The 19,379-nt window shown below is 41.2% G+C and overlaps 1 protein-coding gene and 1 pseudogene across 1 annotated transcript in view; one reads left to right on the top strand and one right to left on the bottom strand.

The window, feature by feature from the left end:
• Positions 1–815: 815 nt before the first annotated feature.
• LOC119040279 (actin-related protein 2/3 complex subunit 3-like) lies at positions 816–2,029 on the bottom strand (annotated as a pseudogene).
• An 8,056-nt stretch (positions 2,030–10,085) lies between these two features.
• The window catches only part of AVEN (apoptosis and caspase activation inhibitor), a 175,334-nt gene continuing 166,040 nt past the window's right edge, over positions 10,086–19,379 (top strand). The window contains exon 1 of the mRNA XM_037133160.2: positions 10,086–10,431. Coding sequence (XP_036989055.2) covers positions 10,186–10,431 — 246 coding nt within the window. The 5' untranslated portion in view covers positions 10,086–10,185. The remainder of the gene's footprint in view (positions 10,432–19,379) is intronic.

Raw genomic sequence — 19,379 nt, forward strand, 5'->3', positions numbered from 1 at the left:
TTTGAAATAATTTAATTTACCACTTAATTTTAGGGAGCGATTTATGAAAGATTCGGGAATTCAGGTATGCATGTCCTTCTGTGAATGCACGTATATGAATCGGGTACTTATCCCTATGACGTGATTCTGTATTGGCAAAAATAAGGACATTGGACTTTGGAATCTAAGGTACCTACATTTCTATGATTTGTATTTTACATAATGTGACGGTTAATTTTATGTGGCAACTTGATTAGGCTATGGTACCTAGGTGACTGGTCAAACAGCTGTCTAGATGTTGCTGTGAAGGTATTTTTTAGATGTGAATAACATCTAAATCAATAGACTTTAAGTAAAGCGGATTAGCCTTCATACTGTGGGTCAGCCTCATCCAATTTTGTTCAAGGACATAAGGGAAAAATACTGAGGTCCCCCAAAGAGGAAGGAACTTCAACAAAAAATAGACATTTTTATTATTACTTATTAAGTACTAGCTTAATACTGCACAAAATCTCAACTCACTTTTTGACAACTCATTCTTAGCACCCTACCAATTTCTTCCTTCTTTCCTAATTTTAGAGAGGGAGAGACAGCAGTATCAATTTGTTGTTCCACTTAATGATGCATTCATTGGTTGATTCTTCTTATGTGTCCTGACTGAGGTTCAAACCTACAGCCGTGGCATTGCAGGACAACCCTCTGATCAACTGAGCTAACCAGCCAGGGGCCAAATTCTTGGTAATGAACTCTTCAAGTAAAGAAATATTTTCTTGTCTCTTCTGTATAAAACTTTATGAGATAAAGGCAAAGAACAGAGTACATCTTTCTATAAAATGCTACCCAGGCTCCCTGTACTGTTGAGGTCCTGAAAGACTCCTGTTCATAAATTGTGTGTCTGCAAAGCAAGTCCACCACTTGCTAAGTTTATCATTCTGAGGGTCAAAAACTTTGTCACAAGGTCTCAGTCCAGTCTCTTGCCTTAGCTGCTGTAAATAGGCCCTCCTCACCTATCTTCCTGTTGGTTTGCAGGTTTGGCATAAATTGTACTAAGTGGAGAACTAGGCTCTCCAGGAATGGGAAAATTAGTGGTTTCTTTCTAGTGGTTACTAGAAAGAAAATTTCTTTCTCATCTTGGCTTTTGGAATTGCACTTGTGGAGTTTCTTAGACACTCAGAAATGTGGAGAGCCATGTGTATCAAGGTGCTGTCAGCTTCATTGTTAATTTCATAGTATTTGGAGAAGACATTGGCTTTGAAGTAATAGATGGCTTCATCTACAATATCTGTATGTCTTGCCTCTCCAGGGGCAGGTCCTTTGAACTTCTCATAGGCAACAGTGCCATGTTTCCAACGAGTCTGGTGTCGGGGTCCATGAGAGAGAAGTGGTAAGCTGGCGCCTTGGTGGCTCCTGAGTTTCAGCCCAGATGGGAGGATGAGGTTAGAGAGCAGCGTTTCCGGTCTGGAGGCTTGGGCAGGGCAGGAGGAGGCCAGAATTCTGCCTCTAGACTCAGGACTACGACACTGTCTCCCGGGAATTCCTAGCCCTCTGGCCTGTGCTGCACAGTCCAGAGCTGCTGGCCCCGACAATTGCATGAACCAGTTCTTTAAGCATTTCTTCCTCTTTCTGTCTCTCTCTTGCTGATGAACAGAATAAACACTTTGATAAGTGGAAAAGCAGCTCATTTACAGTGGCCACATCATTTCGTAATTACACAACTGAACCTGGCATCGTGCAGCTTCAGGTTCAAAACGTGGTTTTGAATTATGACTTTCGGCATATTATTTAACCTCCCTAAATTTCAGACGTTTAAACTTTTAAAGGGGAGATTATGAGTCCTTACCTCATAGGCATGCTCTAGGGATTAGATGAGTTAATCCACATTAAGTGTTTCTCTAAGTGCCTGACACTGGGGAATAGGCGTTACAAAGTAGCAAGCAAGTTGGCAAGAAGGGCACCAAGATGACCTCCTGTCCTGGGTACGGGACAAAGTGGGATAAAACAATGAGGCAACACTTTCGCTACCTTCAGTTGGCTGTGTGAGATACTTCATGGTGCCAATGATCTCTTCCCCTTTAGTTTGTGTAGCTGGTGTTCCACCTTTAGGGCCAGAGCAAATTGTCTCCAACCAGTAAAGCAGAATAACCTTGAAAAGCTAACCAAAGCTAACACAGTCTTCCTCAAAGTCTGCTCATTAGAATAGGGTGACTTCAAGATGCTTAACTGAAGAAAAAAATGGTTCCATGGTCAAATAAGTTGAGAAAATGCTGTACATCAGATATACAGCTCTCAGAGGTACAGAAGACTCCTTAGCCCAGTGAGGGCCGAGAGGTCCTGCAGTCAGGGACGCTATTTACTTTGGTTTAACCCAGAGGCGGCCTAGCAGGTCTAACGCTTTCCAGAGGAACATCTGTTGGTACCCTGTGGAAGCCATGGGTCATGCGTGGGAAATGTACCAGTAGGAAACATATGAACTGGGAGTATGGAGATTTGAGTTCTCGTTTTGGCTAAAATCTTGTGATTTGAGATAAATCTCAGTGTTCTCATGTAAAATTAAGAGATTGGAATTGATGATTTATCCTTTAAGATGCTTTCAGGCTTTTCCTAGAGACTCACAATGGAGAACATCAGCCACTGTATTAATTTTAGACCTCAACTTTCCTCTTTTCTCAGTAAGGGAAATAGCATTTATTTAGCTGCTCTGAAAGTTAGCGTAGGGAAAGCAGCTGTCAGCCAATGTTGAGTCCCCAGTTTTCTCATCTGTTAAAAGGCATAACAATATCTGCTCCATTTACCTTTGGAGTTGTTTTGAAAGTCCCCAAATGAGATAACGTAGGGAAACCAGCAAATCCTACTCCAATGATAGTTTGGGGTTTTAATGATTATAAAATGAAGAGTTAGTTTAGGTAAGTGGATCATGTCACAGGTCGCTCATTAGAATCATTGGAGCTTCAGGAAACCGTGATGTCTGGGTCCCACCCTACACCTGTTAACTCAGAATTGGTGTGGGGGAGACATGCACATCACATCATTTCCAAACTCCTCAGGTGATTCTCACACGCAGTCAGGCTGGTCAAGCTGCAGCTGATGGGCGGTGCAGGCACCGCCTGGGAGCACCTCACAACTGAAGATCAGCACTTCAAAAAATGTAGCTTGGTAATGAATTACGTAGAGGATCTTGTTAAATTGCAGAAAGGGGGGCTTGCAATTCTGCATTTCTCAGTACCTCCCAGGTATGTTTTATGCTGCAGAACCATGAGCCATACTTAAAGTAGCAAGGCTGAGGATAACTTCTGAACTTCCTAGACACGAGGAACTAATGCTTACAAAAGTTGCTGCTGGACCTAGCATTTTCCAGCTAAAATGTGCGATAGCCTTTGGATCCCTCTCTGTCATCCAAGGACATTTGAGCACAGTTTATTTCTCCTACTTAAAACTAATACATATTTCCTGTCCAGCTTAGCTCCCCTCTATTCTGTGCATTTTTTCCTGCCTTATTTTTGAGAGCATAATTTTTCCTTATCCCTGAGGAATGGATAAGAAAATGGGTAAGTCGCAGACTCTGTAAAAGTTCGCACTGTGGAGAGTGCGTTTACTTACTTGTAAATGCTTGTGCGTCATCCTAGGCAGAGAGCAAGCAGTCACCCCAGGTTTGTTTCCTGCCATTGAGCAGAAGTTAAAGAATCTCAGAATGATAAGTCTCCCTGTCCCCAACCTTGGCAGATTGCTTTTGCTTCTTTGTTGTCAATAAGTTACAAATGAAGCAATACCACGTCTTAACCAAAAGAGGGTAACACGGTACCAGATGAGCCCCCTCCCTTGCAGAGTGGCCTCCATGACTTGTGAGGCTTTGCATGAGTTTAGACCTTACTTTCCTGAAATACCTTTTCTTTGAGAAGCTTCATGTCCAAAGGTCTCTTTGCTACTCTTTCCCATCCTTCCTTTGCAGGGACAAATCAAGAGAAATTAGACTTACTGTATATCTTAAACTTATCCAACGTTGTATCCAATTAAAAAAAAAGACAAAAAAACAAGAAAGTAGTTTAAACTCATGTGGTAACATGGGAATAGCTATCAGACATTCCAGTGAAGGAACGTATATATAAGGGAGTTTCTGCACTTGCCATTTTTGGTTTCTGTTTTAAAGTAAGGTCTACCTAACTTTTTTGATTGGTAGAGTAGAAATGCTGTCCACAGATACGTTGTGATTAAGAAGTAAGTTCTCAATGTTGCTGAAGCAATAATATCTGGAGACTCTTAATGTGACATTTATTTTATTAAATTAAAATTTTTTATTTTTTAAATTTTTTATAGAATTTTTTTGGATTTTATTTGTTTATTTATCTTTAGAGTGGAAGAGAAGGAGAGAGGGAGAGAAACATCAATGTACGGTTGCCTTCCCTGGGTCCCCTGCTGGAAACTGGCCTGCAGGGAACCAGCCTGCAACCCAGGAATGTGCCCTGACTGGGAATCGAACCGCGACTGTCTGGTTCGCAGGCCCGCGCTCAATCCACTGTGCTATAAATTAAAATTTTTAAATTGATTTTAGAGAGAGGAAGTGAGAGAAACATTGATATTTTTTGTTATTCCATCCACTTATGCATTCATTGGTTGATTCCTTTTTTAAAAAGATTTTATTTACTTTAGAGAGAGGAGAGTAGCTTATATGGGTGTGGGTACATGCAGGCTGTGGTTGTAGTAATGGCGATGGTGGAAATTCTTTTCTGATTGCTCCCAATCTCTGTGAAATTGCAAGCAAGGTCAGCAATTGAGAGTGAGGGTGGAAGCAGGCAGAAGGGATCAAGTTGTGAATCCTGTATCTTAGGACTTTGGTCTGTCATTTTTGGGAGTTCTCTGCCCCTGACCCCAGATCTGGAGGCCCAGGCACCTCTGTGACCTGTCAGGTGGTTCACTTGCCGTCATGGTTACTAGGGTCTCGGCTGGGACTCTGGTTTGACAGGGCTTCCGCGAAGTCCTTGCCCTAACCCCTGTGATCACCCTTCCACAGTGGACGCAGCCCTTCAGAAACATGTGCATATAGAAATATCTTTATGAGAAACCATATCAGGATTTTCCAGTTTGCCTTGTTCATATTCTAAGTATCAGAAATCGACTAAATCTGCCTGCTTACAAAGAGAAGGATCAGGAAGATGCATTTGTTACATGAAAATTATATTTGCAAGGTGACAGGGCCTTGTTTTAAAAAGACCTAACTTGGCATCTACTTTGATCAAACAGTGAGAGCTTACGATATCCGTGGCCTTAGCCTAGGATTATGAAGTTTTCTTGTGATGTCTGAGGCTCAGAAACTCCCTTGAGACAGTGGTTCTCAAACCTGAGCAGCATCAGAATTGCCTGGAGGGTTTGTTCAACCACCGAATTGCTGAGTTTTACCCCGAGTTTCTGAGTCTGGGGTGTGTCCTGAAAATTTGCATTTCTACAAGTTCCCAGGTGCTGCCATGTTGCTGGCCCATATTTTGAGAACTATTGCCTTAAAGAATTGGCTTCCTTTAAAAAAATTAGGTTATATATGTATTTTTTTTAAAAGATTTTATTTATTTATCTTTAGAGGGGAAGGGAAGGAGAGAGGGAGAGAAACATCAAATGTATGGTTGCCTTTCGTGCGTCCCCTGCTGGGAACTGGCCTGCAGGGAACCTGCCTGCAACCCTGGCATGTGCCCTGACTGGGAATCGAACGCGATTGTCTGGTTCGCAGGCCCGTGCTCAATCCACTGAGCTACACCAGCCAGGGCTATATATGTATTTTTAAATGCAGAAAGTATAGTCTATTTCCTTAAGGAGCTACTGATGTAATTTAGCACTTGGTTTTGCTGTTTCATGAATACTACCTAAAGGAAAACTGAATTTTTTATTCATGCAATGGCATATGCTTAAAGTCAGGGCTCTCAAGTAAAAGTGATACCAGAAAACCCTCATTTCCTTTGTTATTTACCAAATCAAAAGGTCTCTGGCTTCTTGCAACACAGGAGGAACTGGTATGGTATTTTCACCCTGATGACAGGCATCTTTTCCATGTTGATCAGAATCGAATGAGGAAAGCATACTCAACCTCCTGGTTAAAAGAACTTCCGCTCCTGGTGTCCTCCGATTAGGCAGTGTCAGCAGGGGACCACAGAACCCTCTGTATCTGGAACACGACTGGTTGAATAGGAAAAACCCTTGACTTACAGGTAATAGGTGGGGGAGGGGAGGATAACGTGGTCTCTGGCCTCCGATGGCGTCTGCAGCATAGGTTTAAAGACACAGATTCTAAAACCATAGTGTCTGGGTATGAGTCCCAGTTCTGTCACTTATCAGCATGAGCTAATTATTTAGCTCCATTGTGACTCAGCTTTCTTATCTGTATAATAGGAATAACAGTATTTACCTCATAGGAATATTATGAAGATTAAATTAGTATGAATGAAGTGCTTAGAATAGTGCTAGGTACAAAGGAAAGTTTAAATGTGAGCTCCCACTATCCACAAACAAGGCTTTCTGTAAAACAAGCATAGTAATTAATACCTTTCAATAGTGCTGTTGAGTCTTAAATTGACTGCTAAGTGGAAGTGTTAAGTAAATGAATGTGCCTTAATGAAGTTGGCTTAATTTGACAGCCACTGATCTTCTTAACCTCACAATTTTAGAGGCTTCTTGAGGGACACTTACATAGTCAAATCCATTTGTGCTAGTTCTCCTCCAAGGTGATTTTGCTGCTTAAGGGACATTTGGAAATGTCTGAAGGCACTTTTGTCATAGCTATGGGGAGGGCTCCTAGCGGGCAGCAACTCTAGTAATCCTCTTTGTCTGTGGTTCTGCTTTTCATGGTTTCAGTTAACCACTGTCGACCGCAGTCTGGAAATACGAAATGGAAAATTCCAGAAATAAACAATTCAGAAGTTTTAACTTTCATGTCATTCTGGGTAGTGATGAAATCACTCATCATTCTGCTCCTTCCCACCCACAGCGCAAATCATCCTGGTTCAGGCATCTTCCCCGTGTATGCAACCAGCCCCTTAGGCCCTTAGTGGCCAGCTGTCTGAGTTATCAGATTGACTGTCATGGTATCACAGTGCTTATGTTGGAGTAACCAACCCCTTTTTTACTTAATAATGCTCCTGAACCACAACAGTGATGTGGCAATTCGGACATGCCAAAGAAGTTGTAATACACTTCCTTTAAGTGAAGAGGTGAGCACAGTATAATAAGGTATTTTGAGAGACATGTTTACATAACTTTTATTACAGCATACTGTCAGTTTTATTGTGATTGTCTAATTTATAAATTAAACTTTATCACAGATATGTGTGCACAGGAGATAAACAGTACATACAGGGTGAGTACTCTCAGCGATTCCAGGCATTCACTGGGGGCTGGAACATCTCCCCTGTGGATGAGGGGAGACTACTGAATGCTAGAGGCTGTGATCCTCTCCAACATTAACGGACTGGACAAGCTGCCACCACAAAAATCATCTAGACCTCAATGTGCCAAAGCTGAGAAACTCTTGATTTGTGCTAATGCCTGGCATGACTTTGATACATGGATGTTCACCTCCGGAGAGGTGAGCCCAGATTACTGCTGTACTGGGAAATTTAACCTGTTTCTGCCCCACGGCCAACAAAGCCCTGATTTGCAGAAACTTGCCAGTTTCTGTGGTGTAAGAGTTCCCATTGTGGCCCATTTCAAGTCACCAACTTTATGTCACTGGCTGTAGAATTAGAAAGAGACAATCAATATATTGTACCAAACCATTATCATTCCTGGCCGCATGGGTTGGGGGGCCAGGTTGTCCACTGGGTTTAAAAAATACTATTCCTATGTGTGTATCTGCTAGTTCCTCTGGTGTGCAGAAAAAAGGATACAATTCTTTCTATGCTTCCCATCTTCCTGTGGTTTAGTGTTTTTCTAGAGGAGGAATTACTGAATTTCTGGTTAGCCTGGGGATAAATAACTTAATCCTGAATGCCACAGTGAACCTTAATTTTATAAGTAGAGACAAGGGGAATAAAGAGGGGGGTGTGGAATAGGGCCTATAGGGCCTGGAGGGATAAATAAAAAGGGAAAGGCTGGAGAACAGTAGAGAGGGAGAAGAGTAAGAAAAATTGAAGAAGTGTGAGAAGGGTCTACTGACCAAAATGTTAAGATAAAAAGCAACACAGAAAAGTACAGAATACATCCTTAAAAAAAACACTATTTCCCGACAACATCCTCTCCCCTAACTCTGCATTCTCTCTTGACCAATGGCATCAGCTACCTGGTCACTCAAGCAAGAAACCTGGGCGTCTACCCTAACTTCTCTTCCTCCGACTTTCACACTTACAACTGGACATGAAGTAGTATTAATTCTTCCTCTCTGTCCTATTGTCTGCTTCCTGGGCTCACAAGTTAATTCAGGCCCTATTTAGGGCCTAGATTATTCCAGTGTTTTCCAAGTGGCTATGCCTAGATATTCTAATTCTGCTCTGCAGAATAATTTTTTTGAGAGTATAGTGATTAAGAGCAAGCCTCTGAAGCCAGACTGCCCTGGGTTCCAATCATTCCACTAGTAGCTATGCGATTTTGTAGGTTAGTTAACGTCTCTTAGATCCTTTATCTGCAAAGTAGGGGCACTAGTGTGACCTTATATAGGGCTGCTGAGAGATTTAAAGAAGGACTTAGAATGGCCTTTGGTACAGTAATTGCGGTATTACTGTGTTTAAGACTGAGTTCTGTCCACTTTACACACCTTTCTCAGTGGTTCCCTTTGCCTGGGAAGCTCCTCTACCTCCAATTATCAAACTCCTGCTCAACCTTCAGGCCCTACCTTAAGGGTCTATTTTTCATGAAGTCTTGGACAACAGACTCAGTCATAGTTTAAATTTTCTTCCCTTGGACCTTCACCTTGAACCTCTCACTGTACTCAGCACACTACTGCAATAATTTGTTTACAGGAGTATCTTTCTTGTGGGAAGTGACCAATGACTTAAGGGTAGAGACGATGGCTTTTTAAAAAAAATCTTCAGGACACAGCACTGTGCCTGACAGAGTAGACAACTGAAGCAACAAATAGTGTTAAATACAAGTGTATACATATGGGTCGAGGGCCAGAAAAGACTGGGAAGGAAGAAAACACTTATTTTGCAATGCTGATTGGATGATGGAATTTCGATTTAAACCCTTGTTTTTATTATTGTCATGTGGTTTCTGTAATACGAAGTTAAAAATGGCTCCCATGTATTTGCATAACCAATTGCCCTTCTTCCCCTCAGTTAAAAATATAGACTGATCCATAAAATGTACTACTACTTAGGCATAAAAAGAAACAAAACATTAAATCATAAAACATGGAAAAGTCTCAAAAACTTTCTATCGAATAAGTAGAAAGAAACATAAGAACAGACTGCAGTGAGCTAGAATGCTAGTTCCACCACTACCCTGCTGTGTTACCGAAGGTGAGTAAACTTCTTTCGGGTTGTTTTGTTTCCTCGTCTGCAAAATAAGGGTAACAGGGCCACTAGGAGAATGTAAGGCTCACGTGACCAATAAGAGTGAGCTGAAATAGTCACCTCTACAGAAATTCTCTTGGGGACCTCAGAGCCTGCCTACCCATCTAAAAATTTTGTACTCTTCTCTCTAATCCCGGTTGCTTGCTGCAGTCCACACCCACCTCTCACCTGAAACCCACCCTGCCTTTTCCTCCATACCTGCTCTTGAATCCCGAGTTTGGTATAAATTTTAAAAATTATACTCATTCTGGATAATCAGGAGATTAAACAAAAATGAACTGTTTCACCACAGTTAACCACCTAACATTTTGGCATACACTTTAGGCATTTCATGCAAATACACCGATATTTGTATTTTTTCTTTCCTTTTTTAAAAACCAAAACGAGTTTATATTACACAAACTATTTTATAACCTGTCCTTTCTCCTACCACAGCCCCACCCCCAGACGCGGGATGGGTCCTCACTGCTGGCTCCCACCGTCCGGGCTTCATCCGAGCCTCCAGCCTTCCCCGAGGCCCTTCCGGCCCAACCTGCCAGGATCCCGGACCGCCCCGCCCCCGCCAGAGGCATCCATCCCCGGCTCCGCTCCGCGCTCCGCTCCGCTCGCAGCCACCTTGGCCAGTCTATAGTGCTTTCTTCCGTGCGACCCGCTTCCGGCGGGGCAAGGGCGTCTCCCAGCGGCCTGGCCCCTGCTCCTCCGCACCTAGGGCAGCGGCCAGATGCAGGCAGACCGAGGAGCTCGAGGCGGCCCTGGTCGCCGGTCTGGCCGCAACCGGCCCAGCGGGGACCGGGATCGGGATCGGGCAGGAGCCGCGGTGGTGGTGGAGAGAGGAGGTGGCGGGGACGGAGGTGGCCGCCGAGGCCGCGGTCGGGGATTCCGCGGGGGCCGTGGAGGCCGTGGTGGAGGCGCTCAGCGGGGCGGCCGCCGGGAGCCAGGAGGCCGGGGCGCCGGTGCCAGAGTGCCGGTAAGAGGTGGTGGTTGGTGTGGCCGGGACCGCGCGAAACCTGGGCTGGTGGGGCTCAGGACACGAGTCTAGAGCCCAGAGTGGCGTACAGGGCACGGGCGTACCAGCGGGCGGCGGTGGCGCCTGCGCGGGACGGCCGGACGGTGGCGGGCACGCGCCGGGCGTGCACGTGGCGCTTCCGAGTAAGCGCTGGTGGAACCGCACTATCAGGTTCGGAGGGCTTCAGTGCACTGTCCAAGGGATCCCGGGCTGTATTGGTTAAGAACTCGGGGACCGAGGGCTACAAGCCTAAGAGGCCTGTTGGGTTCAGAGGGATTGACCCTTCTTGGATGGGAGTGAGGCCCAGACTTGATCTTCAGGAGTTTTAACACTTGGGTAGCCTTAGGGAGACATGGGGACGTTATGGGAGATATTATGGTGAGACATCCCTCTTATTAGGAAATAAGGGATTTTTTTTTTTGTCTGTCATGTTCACTGTGCAATGCCTGGCACACAGTAGGTGCATAATAAATGTTTATTGAATGAGAAAGAATGCCTCCAATGGACTGGACTCAGTACTTGGGGGTGGGATCCAAGGCATAGTTACTTCTCTCTCTCTTTAATAGTATCGATCTCTTTTATTATGTATGTGTAGGAATCAGGTCACTAGCCATCGTCTCTGAATTTTCAATCAGTAAATATTTCAGTAATCAAGTCTAAATTTTAATAGCAGTATGGTTGATCGGTCTTCATCACATATTCTTAAGGAAATTCCTTAGAGATCGCAGTAGGAATGATACGGGCAAACTCTTACTCCTTTTATATTCCAGCTAAAGTGTTTAGATTACTGCATTTTTATGAGCTGGTCTTCTGTTATTTGAACATTATAGTACAAATTTTCTTTGTTTTGAATTGTCAGGTGCATGGGTTAAAGCATTTTTTAAAAATTGAGGCAAAATTTCAGCCCTGGCTGGTGTAGCTCAGTGGATTGAGCGTGGGCCTGTGAACCAGAGTATGGAGGTTTGATTCCCAGTCAGGGCACATGCCTGGGTTGCTAGGCCAGTTCCCAGCAGGGGACTCACGAGAGGCAACCACACATTGATGTTTCTCTCCCACTCTTTCTCCTTCCCTTCCCCTCTCTCGAAAAATAAATAAATAAACTATTTTAAAAAATTGAGGCAAAATTTCATATAACAAATATTTACAACATCTTAAGGGCACAGTAGGTAAAATGTCCCTGAAGATGGTAGTTGTATGCAGAAATACAGAGTTGAAAAAAATAATAAAACTTATGATTTTAAGTGTAATGTACTTACCCTCATTAGGATCCAGGTAGGTAATATGTAAAATTTGAGTGAGGTGTGGAGAAAATCTCAGGGTTAGCTTATCAAGCAATGAAGGAAACTCAGAGCGATCTAGTGTGCACTATATAACCCATTTTACCTTTATAACATTATTTACATATATATATATATAGCTTTATACAATTATAACAATTCTACTTGTAAAGCAACTTATTTACACATCTTCGTAACAGATTTCATGTGTATATAAAAGTATACATGTAACACACTGACTTTTACAGGTTGACTGACTTGTCTAAGCCGTCACAGCTGGTGGCAGAGCTGGGCCTCACACCATGCTGCTGTGGACTCCACCAGGTTTTATCTCTTACATTTTTGTGAGCCAGTTACTGCTTTACTGAGAACAGAGTAGACACTGCTTAGCTACAGGGATCATGTTTTAATGGTAATTGTAATAATGGTACTTTTCATACTTACTAAAGTGTTGGGCGCACAGACCTTTAATAACAAGTGTCTTTAGTTTGTTAAAGTGAGTGAATGAAGGTGCTTCTGTTTTATTCATGTCTGGTGAACTAAATTGAGTAAAGTGATGGTCTGTCATTTAGAGGATGAATGATATGTTTTTTTGATTTATGATAGTATTATAACCCATTCTATTAAAATTTTAGGCTTTTATCTCTTGTATTTGCTTTTAGGATTTTCTCATTTCACAGATTGCTTCAATGTGTCAGTGAATGTGAATGCAGGGCCCAGTGCTTGAGGCATAAACACCAGCTGCAGCAGCCACTACTTCTGCTGCTGTTACCACCCCCATCATATTTTCAAGAAAAGGTGGAGGAAGAGATGTGGGAAAGATTATTCCTTCATTTTGCTTTGGGTAGGTGACCTCTAAGGTCCCTTCCCCTTTCAGATTCTGCAGTACTGTTCATGTTTAGGCATGCTGAGAATAACATTATTGCTGCCTAAAGATCACATGGGACAAGATTGATTACCCTGCCTGAGGCCTCCTTGTTCTCATATCCCAAGGTGCATTTGTGCCCCACATCAAGAGTAATGGAAATGGTCGAAAGAAAATGCATAATCGAGTTTTAGCTGTGTAAGGACCAGCTGCCTAACTCTGGTATTTAATACTGTTCACAGCCTTTCCTTTCTACTTCACACCACAACACATATGTGACTTGTCAATGGAAAACAAGACAAAATAAGACTAGATAAAACAACTTCTAGATACATAATACTCCAAGGTAACTTAGTTGAGTGCATAGCACCCGTGAATCTCTTGCTCTTCCATCAGTCCTTCTGTAGGTGGTGTGACCCCTGAGCCTACAGAGTGTGGGGTGAGCATGTCATAAGGCTGGTTATCTCCATTGAATCCCCACTGGACGCGTGATGTGCTTGATGCAATCAGTTAACTTTAAAAATATACCAAATCCTAGAGTATGTTAGTATTATATTCATCTTTTCGATGAGCTATTAGCAAAGAGAAATTCAAGGCCTATTGGTTTTCCTGGGAATTTTTTTTCCTTTTTCCTCCTTATAGTAATGATAGCACCTGATATTTATTGAGCACTTGGTATGAGATGAAAAAACTGAGGCACAGTTAAGCAACTCAAATAGAAGTTAAATAATTTATCTTCTGTCATTCAGCCAGCAAATTGCAAAGCCTGAGTTCAACGCAGGCATTTTGGCTCCAGAACCTTTCCTTTCAACTACTACCCTGCACTGCCTCTGGACAGACCTGGAGATTTGCAAGGGGGTGTGCGAGGACTGTTGAGTGATGCTTTTTACATGCCTGTTTTTTCTGGATGTTTCAGTGTGGTTGTATTGATACCATATTCAGTTATTGTGGATGCCAGCAGATCTTTGCTTTCTTGCCTCGTGTTCATATGGCAGCTGCTTTTAATCATGTTTTAATAATTTATGTCTAATAAAAGATAACGTAGCTCTTTTATAGCTGCATTAATGAGGGTAGAACTTGGAGTCATTTTTTCTTGACCAAACTTTTGCTTTGTAAACCATAATATAAATTTTTCACCTGAGGATTTGACATTTGATATTTTCGTTGTTACTATTGGACTCTGTAAAAGAGAAATCTCTGACTTTGATTTCAAGTTTATTGTGAACCTGGAAGAGGAGAGATGTCAAATCAAAGATGGTGCTATGTTTCTAAGGCACTTGCCCCTTCACTGTTGCTGAAAATAGTCACCCTATGAAGTCAGACAGGTAGAGATTAAGAGCCTATTAAAGCTCAAACTAAATGACAGCCTCTAGACATTCACTCAGTCCCTCCTTTTTTTTTTTTTTTTTTAAAGGAAGACCGAAGCATTTTTGGTCAGAAGCTGAACGTGCTTAAGTGTCCCAAAAGGAAATTGCTTTAAAATTAGCTTTTCAAAATCCGTGAAAGCTCAGCAACTAAAAAGTTATCGCTCTCTTAAGGGCCTGATTTATACAGTGGCTTTAATTCACATGGGATTTCATATTCTCCTAGTTCTATCTATTGAACATTCTGATTTGATGCAAACAATAGATTTTTTAAACTGTGAGATTGAAACAGGAATTATACTATCCAGAGGTCTTATATATACAGAATCTGTTTTTACTATCTTATTCTCTTTATCTGTTTTAATCGCATTTGTTTTATATATTGTTCAAGCTTGATTACTTTGTCTATACCTTGGATCCTTTTCTACTTTTCACATTTGACTTTTTTTTTGTCAAATACTAAATAGAATTTAAAAAGTTTTTAGAGATTTTATTTATTTATTTATTTATTTTTTTAAAAGATTTTATTTATTTATCTTTAGAGGGGGAGAGAAGGGAGAGAACATCAATTATGCTATTTATTTATTTTTAGAGAGAGGGAAAGGGAAGGTGAAAGACAGGGAGAGATACATCAGTGTGTGGTTGCTTTTCATGCACCCCCTACTGGGGACCTGGCCCACAACCCAGGCATGTGCCCTGACTGGGAATTGAACTGGCGACTCTTTGGTTCACAGGTTGGCACTCAATCCACTGAGCCACACCAGCCAGAGCATAAATAGGATTTTTTTTTAAAGCTGATTATATAATTCTGTATATTTTTTATTTCTTCACTTTTTTTAATTAATTAATTTATTTATTTATCTTTAGAGGGGAAGGGAAGGAGAGAGGGAGAGAAACATCAATGTGTGGTTGCCTTTCGTGGTCCCCTGCTGGGAACTGGCCTGCAGGGAACCAGCCTGCAAACCCGACATGTGCCCTGACTGGGAATCGAACCGCGATTGTCTGGTTCGCAGGCCCGAGCTCAATCCACCGAGCTACGCCAGCCAGGGCTTATTTCTTCATTTTTAATTATTTTTAAATGATGCTATCCAGTAGAGCATTTTGAAGATTTTATTTATTTACTTTTAGAGAGAGAGGAGGGCAGAGAGAAAGAGAGGGAGAAAAACATCAACATGTGGTGCCCCTTGCCTGTTGTGCGCCCCCTACTGGAGACATGGCCCACAGCCCAGGCTGTGCTGTGCCTGGGAATGAAAGGGGCGACCTTTCTGTTCGCAGTCCAGTGGTCAATCTACTGAGCCACACCAGCCAGGGCTAATTTGGTATTTTTTATTATGATATTTGAATTATTAGATACCATAGGTAATTTTAGTGTTTATTTTATTTTTTCTTAACTATTTCTTAAACTATTAGTGATGAATTGGCAAGAGTAGATTTTTGTTAAATTTAAACTGGAATTTTTTTATTAAAAATGTGCTGTGTTTAATTCTATGTATGGAATAATGGAATTGGATATATATATATATGTATATATATTTAAAATCTATCAGGGAAAAATTAAAGTACACCACCTTTATAGTACTGGGTTGGCCAAAAAGTCCATTACATTTTAAGGTGGGTGTAGTAGGGCTTAGTTGTCTTTAACTTCATTTAAAACAATTTTGTTAGATTGTATTTTAATAGCTGTCCTATCAGCATGCATAAAAAATTGGTGAATTTTTGTGCAGCCATTTTAATACTGAAGTTGGAAGAAAATAAGCAACATTTTTGGAGTGTTATGCCTTATTATTTCAAGAAAGGTAAAAATGCAACTGAAATGCAAAAAGAGATTTGTGCAGTGTATGGAAAAGATGCTGTGACTAGTTGAATGTGTCAGAAGTGGTTTGCGAAGTTTCTTGGTACTATTGACATTTTGGCCAAATAATTCTTTGCTCTGGAACAGTTTTATGCATTGGAAGATGTTTAGCAGTACCCTTGGCCTCTACCCACTAAAAGCCAATAGCAGGAGGTAGCCGACATACTCAAAGTGTCCAAATCAATAAAGTTATTGGTAAAAATGAAAAATGTGTCATATTTTATGAAAAGAACTAAATGGACTTTTTAGCCAACCCAATAGTACTCGTTTATGCTGTAAAATTAGTTCAGGACTAACTCAGGACAGAGCATTTCTTGTGCCTTGGTTTTTTTCCTCGTGCATAATTTTTTTTTTGGTTACACACATCATTCTAGTAAAAGATATTAGCATTATAGGAATACCTTTAAAACTATGGGGAATATAGACAAGTGTGTGGTAGTTAGAGACATTAAAAAACTTAGACTAGCAGTAAATTCTAGGGTAATAACAGTGATGGTGTCAAGTCCCTTCATTTTCATGAGGCTAATGTTCGTCAAGTCGTGGTGGCCAGTACTCTCCTTCCCGGAGTGTCTTGCGCCTTAATTAAAAAATTATTATTACTGTTTCTCTTGAGAAATGGAAGTTGTAGGTTCTTTATTGCTTCATATAGATGATAGAAACATAAATTAGGTTGCTTATAAATATTTAAAAAGCCATGTTAATTTTCTTGGTGATAAATTTCCTAATGAAACTATATACAGAAAACAAGCTTTAAAGCTATGTTTTTTTTTTAAGTGTTATCATATTCAATATTGGCTGAACTTAGACACTCTTCTCTTGGTGGGGGTTCATACAACCAATAAATGAGGCAATTTGACATCAAAATTTAGCCTGTGGCCCAGCAATACTATACTTAGCAATTCATCTTACTGAACAAGTTAGCAAATATAAGCAGATGATTTGGTCATAGACCATTGTTCATTGACATGGTGTTCAAAATAAGGAAAACCTGGAAACAACTTCCTAAATCTCTGCTAAGGTTAAATAAATGTTGGGGGTCTATGCAGGGGAATACCATGCCACTGTTGGAGGATGGAGTAGATAGGGGAAGGGTCTAATATTGATGGAAACACTTCAGAAAAGCTAGTATAGGGTCATTCCATTAGTGTGAAGGGAAGGTATTCATTTATAAGCATAGAATATTTCTAGAAGGCTGTATAGGAAACATGTAGTGGTAGTTACCTTTGGAGATGAGGAGGATGAGGAAAGTTCTTTTTTATGTCTTATGTACTATTTCAAATTTTTATTTTGTTATCATGAGCATGCATTACTCATGTTGAGGATATATATTTTTTAAAGATTTAATTTATTTATCTTTAGAGGGGAAGGGAAGGAGAGAGGGAGAGAAATATCAATGTATGGTTGCCTTTCGTGCGTCCCCTGCTGGGAACTGGCCTGCAACCCAGGCATGTGCCCTGACTGGGAATCGAACTCTGATCATGTGGTTCGCAGGCTTGGCTCAATCCACTGAGCTACAGCAGCCAGGGCCTCATGTTGAGGATATTAATTCAACAGTAAAACTTAACTGAAATTACTTCTTTAGGGTAGGATCTGAAAGAAATCCTCACATTTAAATGGTTATCAGAACCTCCCTGTGAAAGAGGCAGGCAGTAATAAGTATAGTTTTACAAGTGAAGAAATAGTAGGATTTAGGCCTTTTTAAGTGTGCACTCAAGTAGTTAGTGGTAGGATTGATACTTGAACTTGAGGTTTCTAACTTCTAGGATGAGATTTAATTATTTGTTTATGAATGAGTGAAACAACTAATTCTGAATTTTTTTCCCTCCTAGGAAAATTGTGTACTTTTCATGCTTCCTTATCAAGTATATCTCTTTTCCTTTCTAATGTAGCAAATGGTAAGGATATTTGAGTTGTAGTTCATCCTTTTGACCTGGCAGCTTCAGCTTTTCTAGTTTATTTGTATGTATCTTCTTATGCTTTGAGATAACAACAGATATAGCAGGAAAATACAGAGATGGGAATTTAAGGTTTCTGCCACATGACTTAGGAATTGACGTTTCTGCCCCGTATCTGAAAGTCTAGGTGTGTGGCTTCACCACAGTGTACTTCCCGAATTCTTGTTCCTCAAACGTAAGTTCTAAGTGGGCTGGTTCGACATGTGACATTAAAAACACTGGGAAACTTGGGCATTCTGGAAACTTTGGCATTCCATTTGCCTTCCCTTCTCAATTTCTTTTTTCTTTCTGGATTTCGGACATTTATAACAAACAGTTATGAATTCATTCTCATTCTCTCTCTTACAAAACATCTAAATGTGAAAAGCCTTTAAGAGATTACTTAGTTTTAGAATGCCATCATTATAGTTTATAATCAATTAGATCATCCTCGTGGATTAAAAAAAATTAAGTGCTAGATTGAAATGTGCTCTGTAAATACACATTCTGGAAGCACAAATGGATTAAAAGTGACTGTGATAGTGATGCATTCTCCTTTTTAAAAAATTAATTAATTAGGGTGACATTGGTTAATCAAATTACATGGGTTTCAAGTGTACAATTTTATGATACATTATCTGTATATTGCATTGTGTGTCCACCACCCAAAGTCAAGTCTCCTTCCATTGCCATCTATTTGACCCCATTTATTCTTTACTACTCCCACACCCCCTCCCTCTGGTAACCACCAGACTGTTGTTTGTATCCATGAGTTTTTGTTTGTTTTTCTTGTTTGTGCATTTGTTGCATTCTGTTTCATAGCCCACATATGAGCGAAATCGTATGGTTCATGACCTTTTCTGTCTGACTTATTTCACTTAGCGTGATATTCTCAAGACCCATCCATGTTGTCATTTCTCTTTACAAAGGTTCTGCTTAAAGGATTAAAAAAAAACCCCAAGTATTTAGAAAAAAATACTTTTGGTGTTTAAAAAAGGTAATACTTCCAGTCAAGATGGCGGCATAGTTACCTACTCACCTCCTTGCACAAATGCATCAAAATTACAACTAAAATACAAGAACAACCATCATTCAGAACCGTCAGAAATTGATTGAATGGCAGTTTGACAACTATGGAATTAAAGAAACCACATCTATCCAGACTGTTAGGAGGGGTGGAAACATGGATTGGGCTGGTCCCGCATCCACATGTGGTGGATAAAATTTCAGAAGGGACGTCTCCAGAGCAAGGAGTCCTAGCCCCACACCAGGCCTCCAGCCCAGGGTTCCAGTGCTAGGAAGGTAAGTCCCCATAACTTCTGGATGCAAAACTAGCAGGGATTGAGTTGGAAGAAACTGCTGGAGCTGCAAGCAGTCTCCCTTAAAGAACCTACCCACGAACTTAATCACACTCACTCCCTCTGAGCTCCAGCACTGGTGCAGCTTGAAAGGCACCAGTGGTATAGAGGGAGGAACTGAAGTCTCGGGCATAAAAGCAGGAGCTGGGGTACAGCTTTATCCCAGACAAAAAGGCAGGCAGAGGCCTTGTCCTTCATCTGAGCCCTCCCCGCACAGAGCCACAGAGCTGGCAGGCCAGTGCCATATCTAAATTCTACC

The sequence above is a fragment of the Artibeus jamaicensis genome, unplaced genomic scaffold (assembly GCF_021234435.1).
Source record: "Artibeus jamaicensis isolate MK-2021 breed Jamaican fruit bat unplaced genomic scaffold, CSHL_Jam_final contig_1132, whole genome shotgun sequence".
Lineage (NCBI taxonomy): Eukaryota > Metazoa > Chordata > Mammalia > Chiroptera > Phyllostomidae > Artibeus > Artibeus jamaicensis.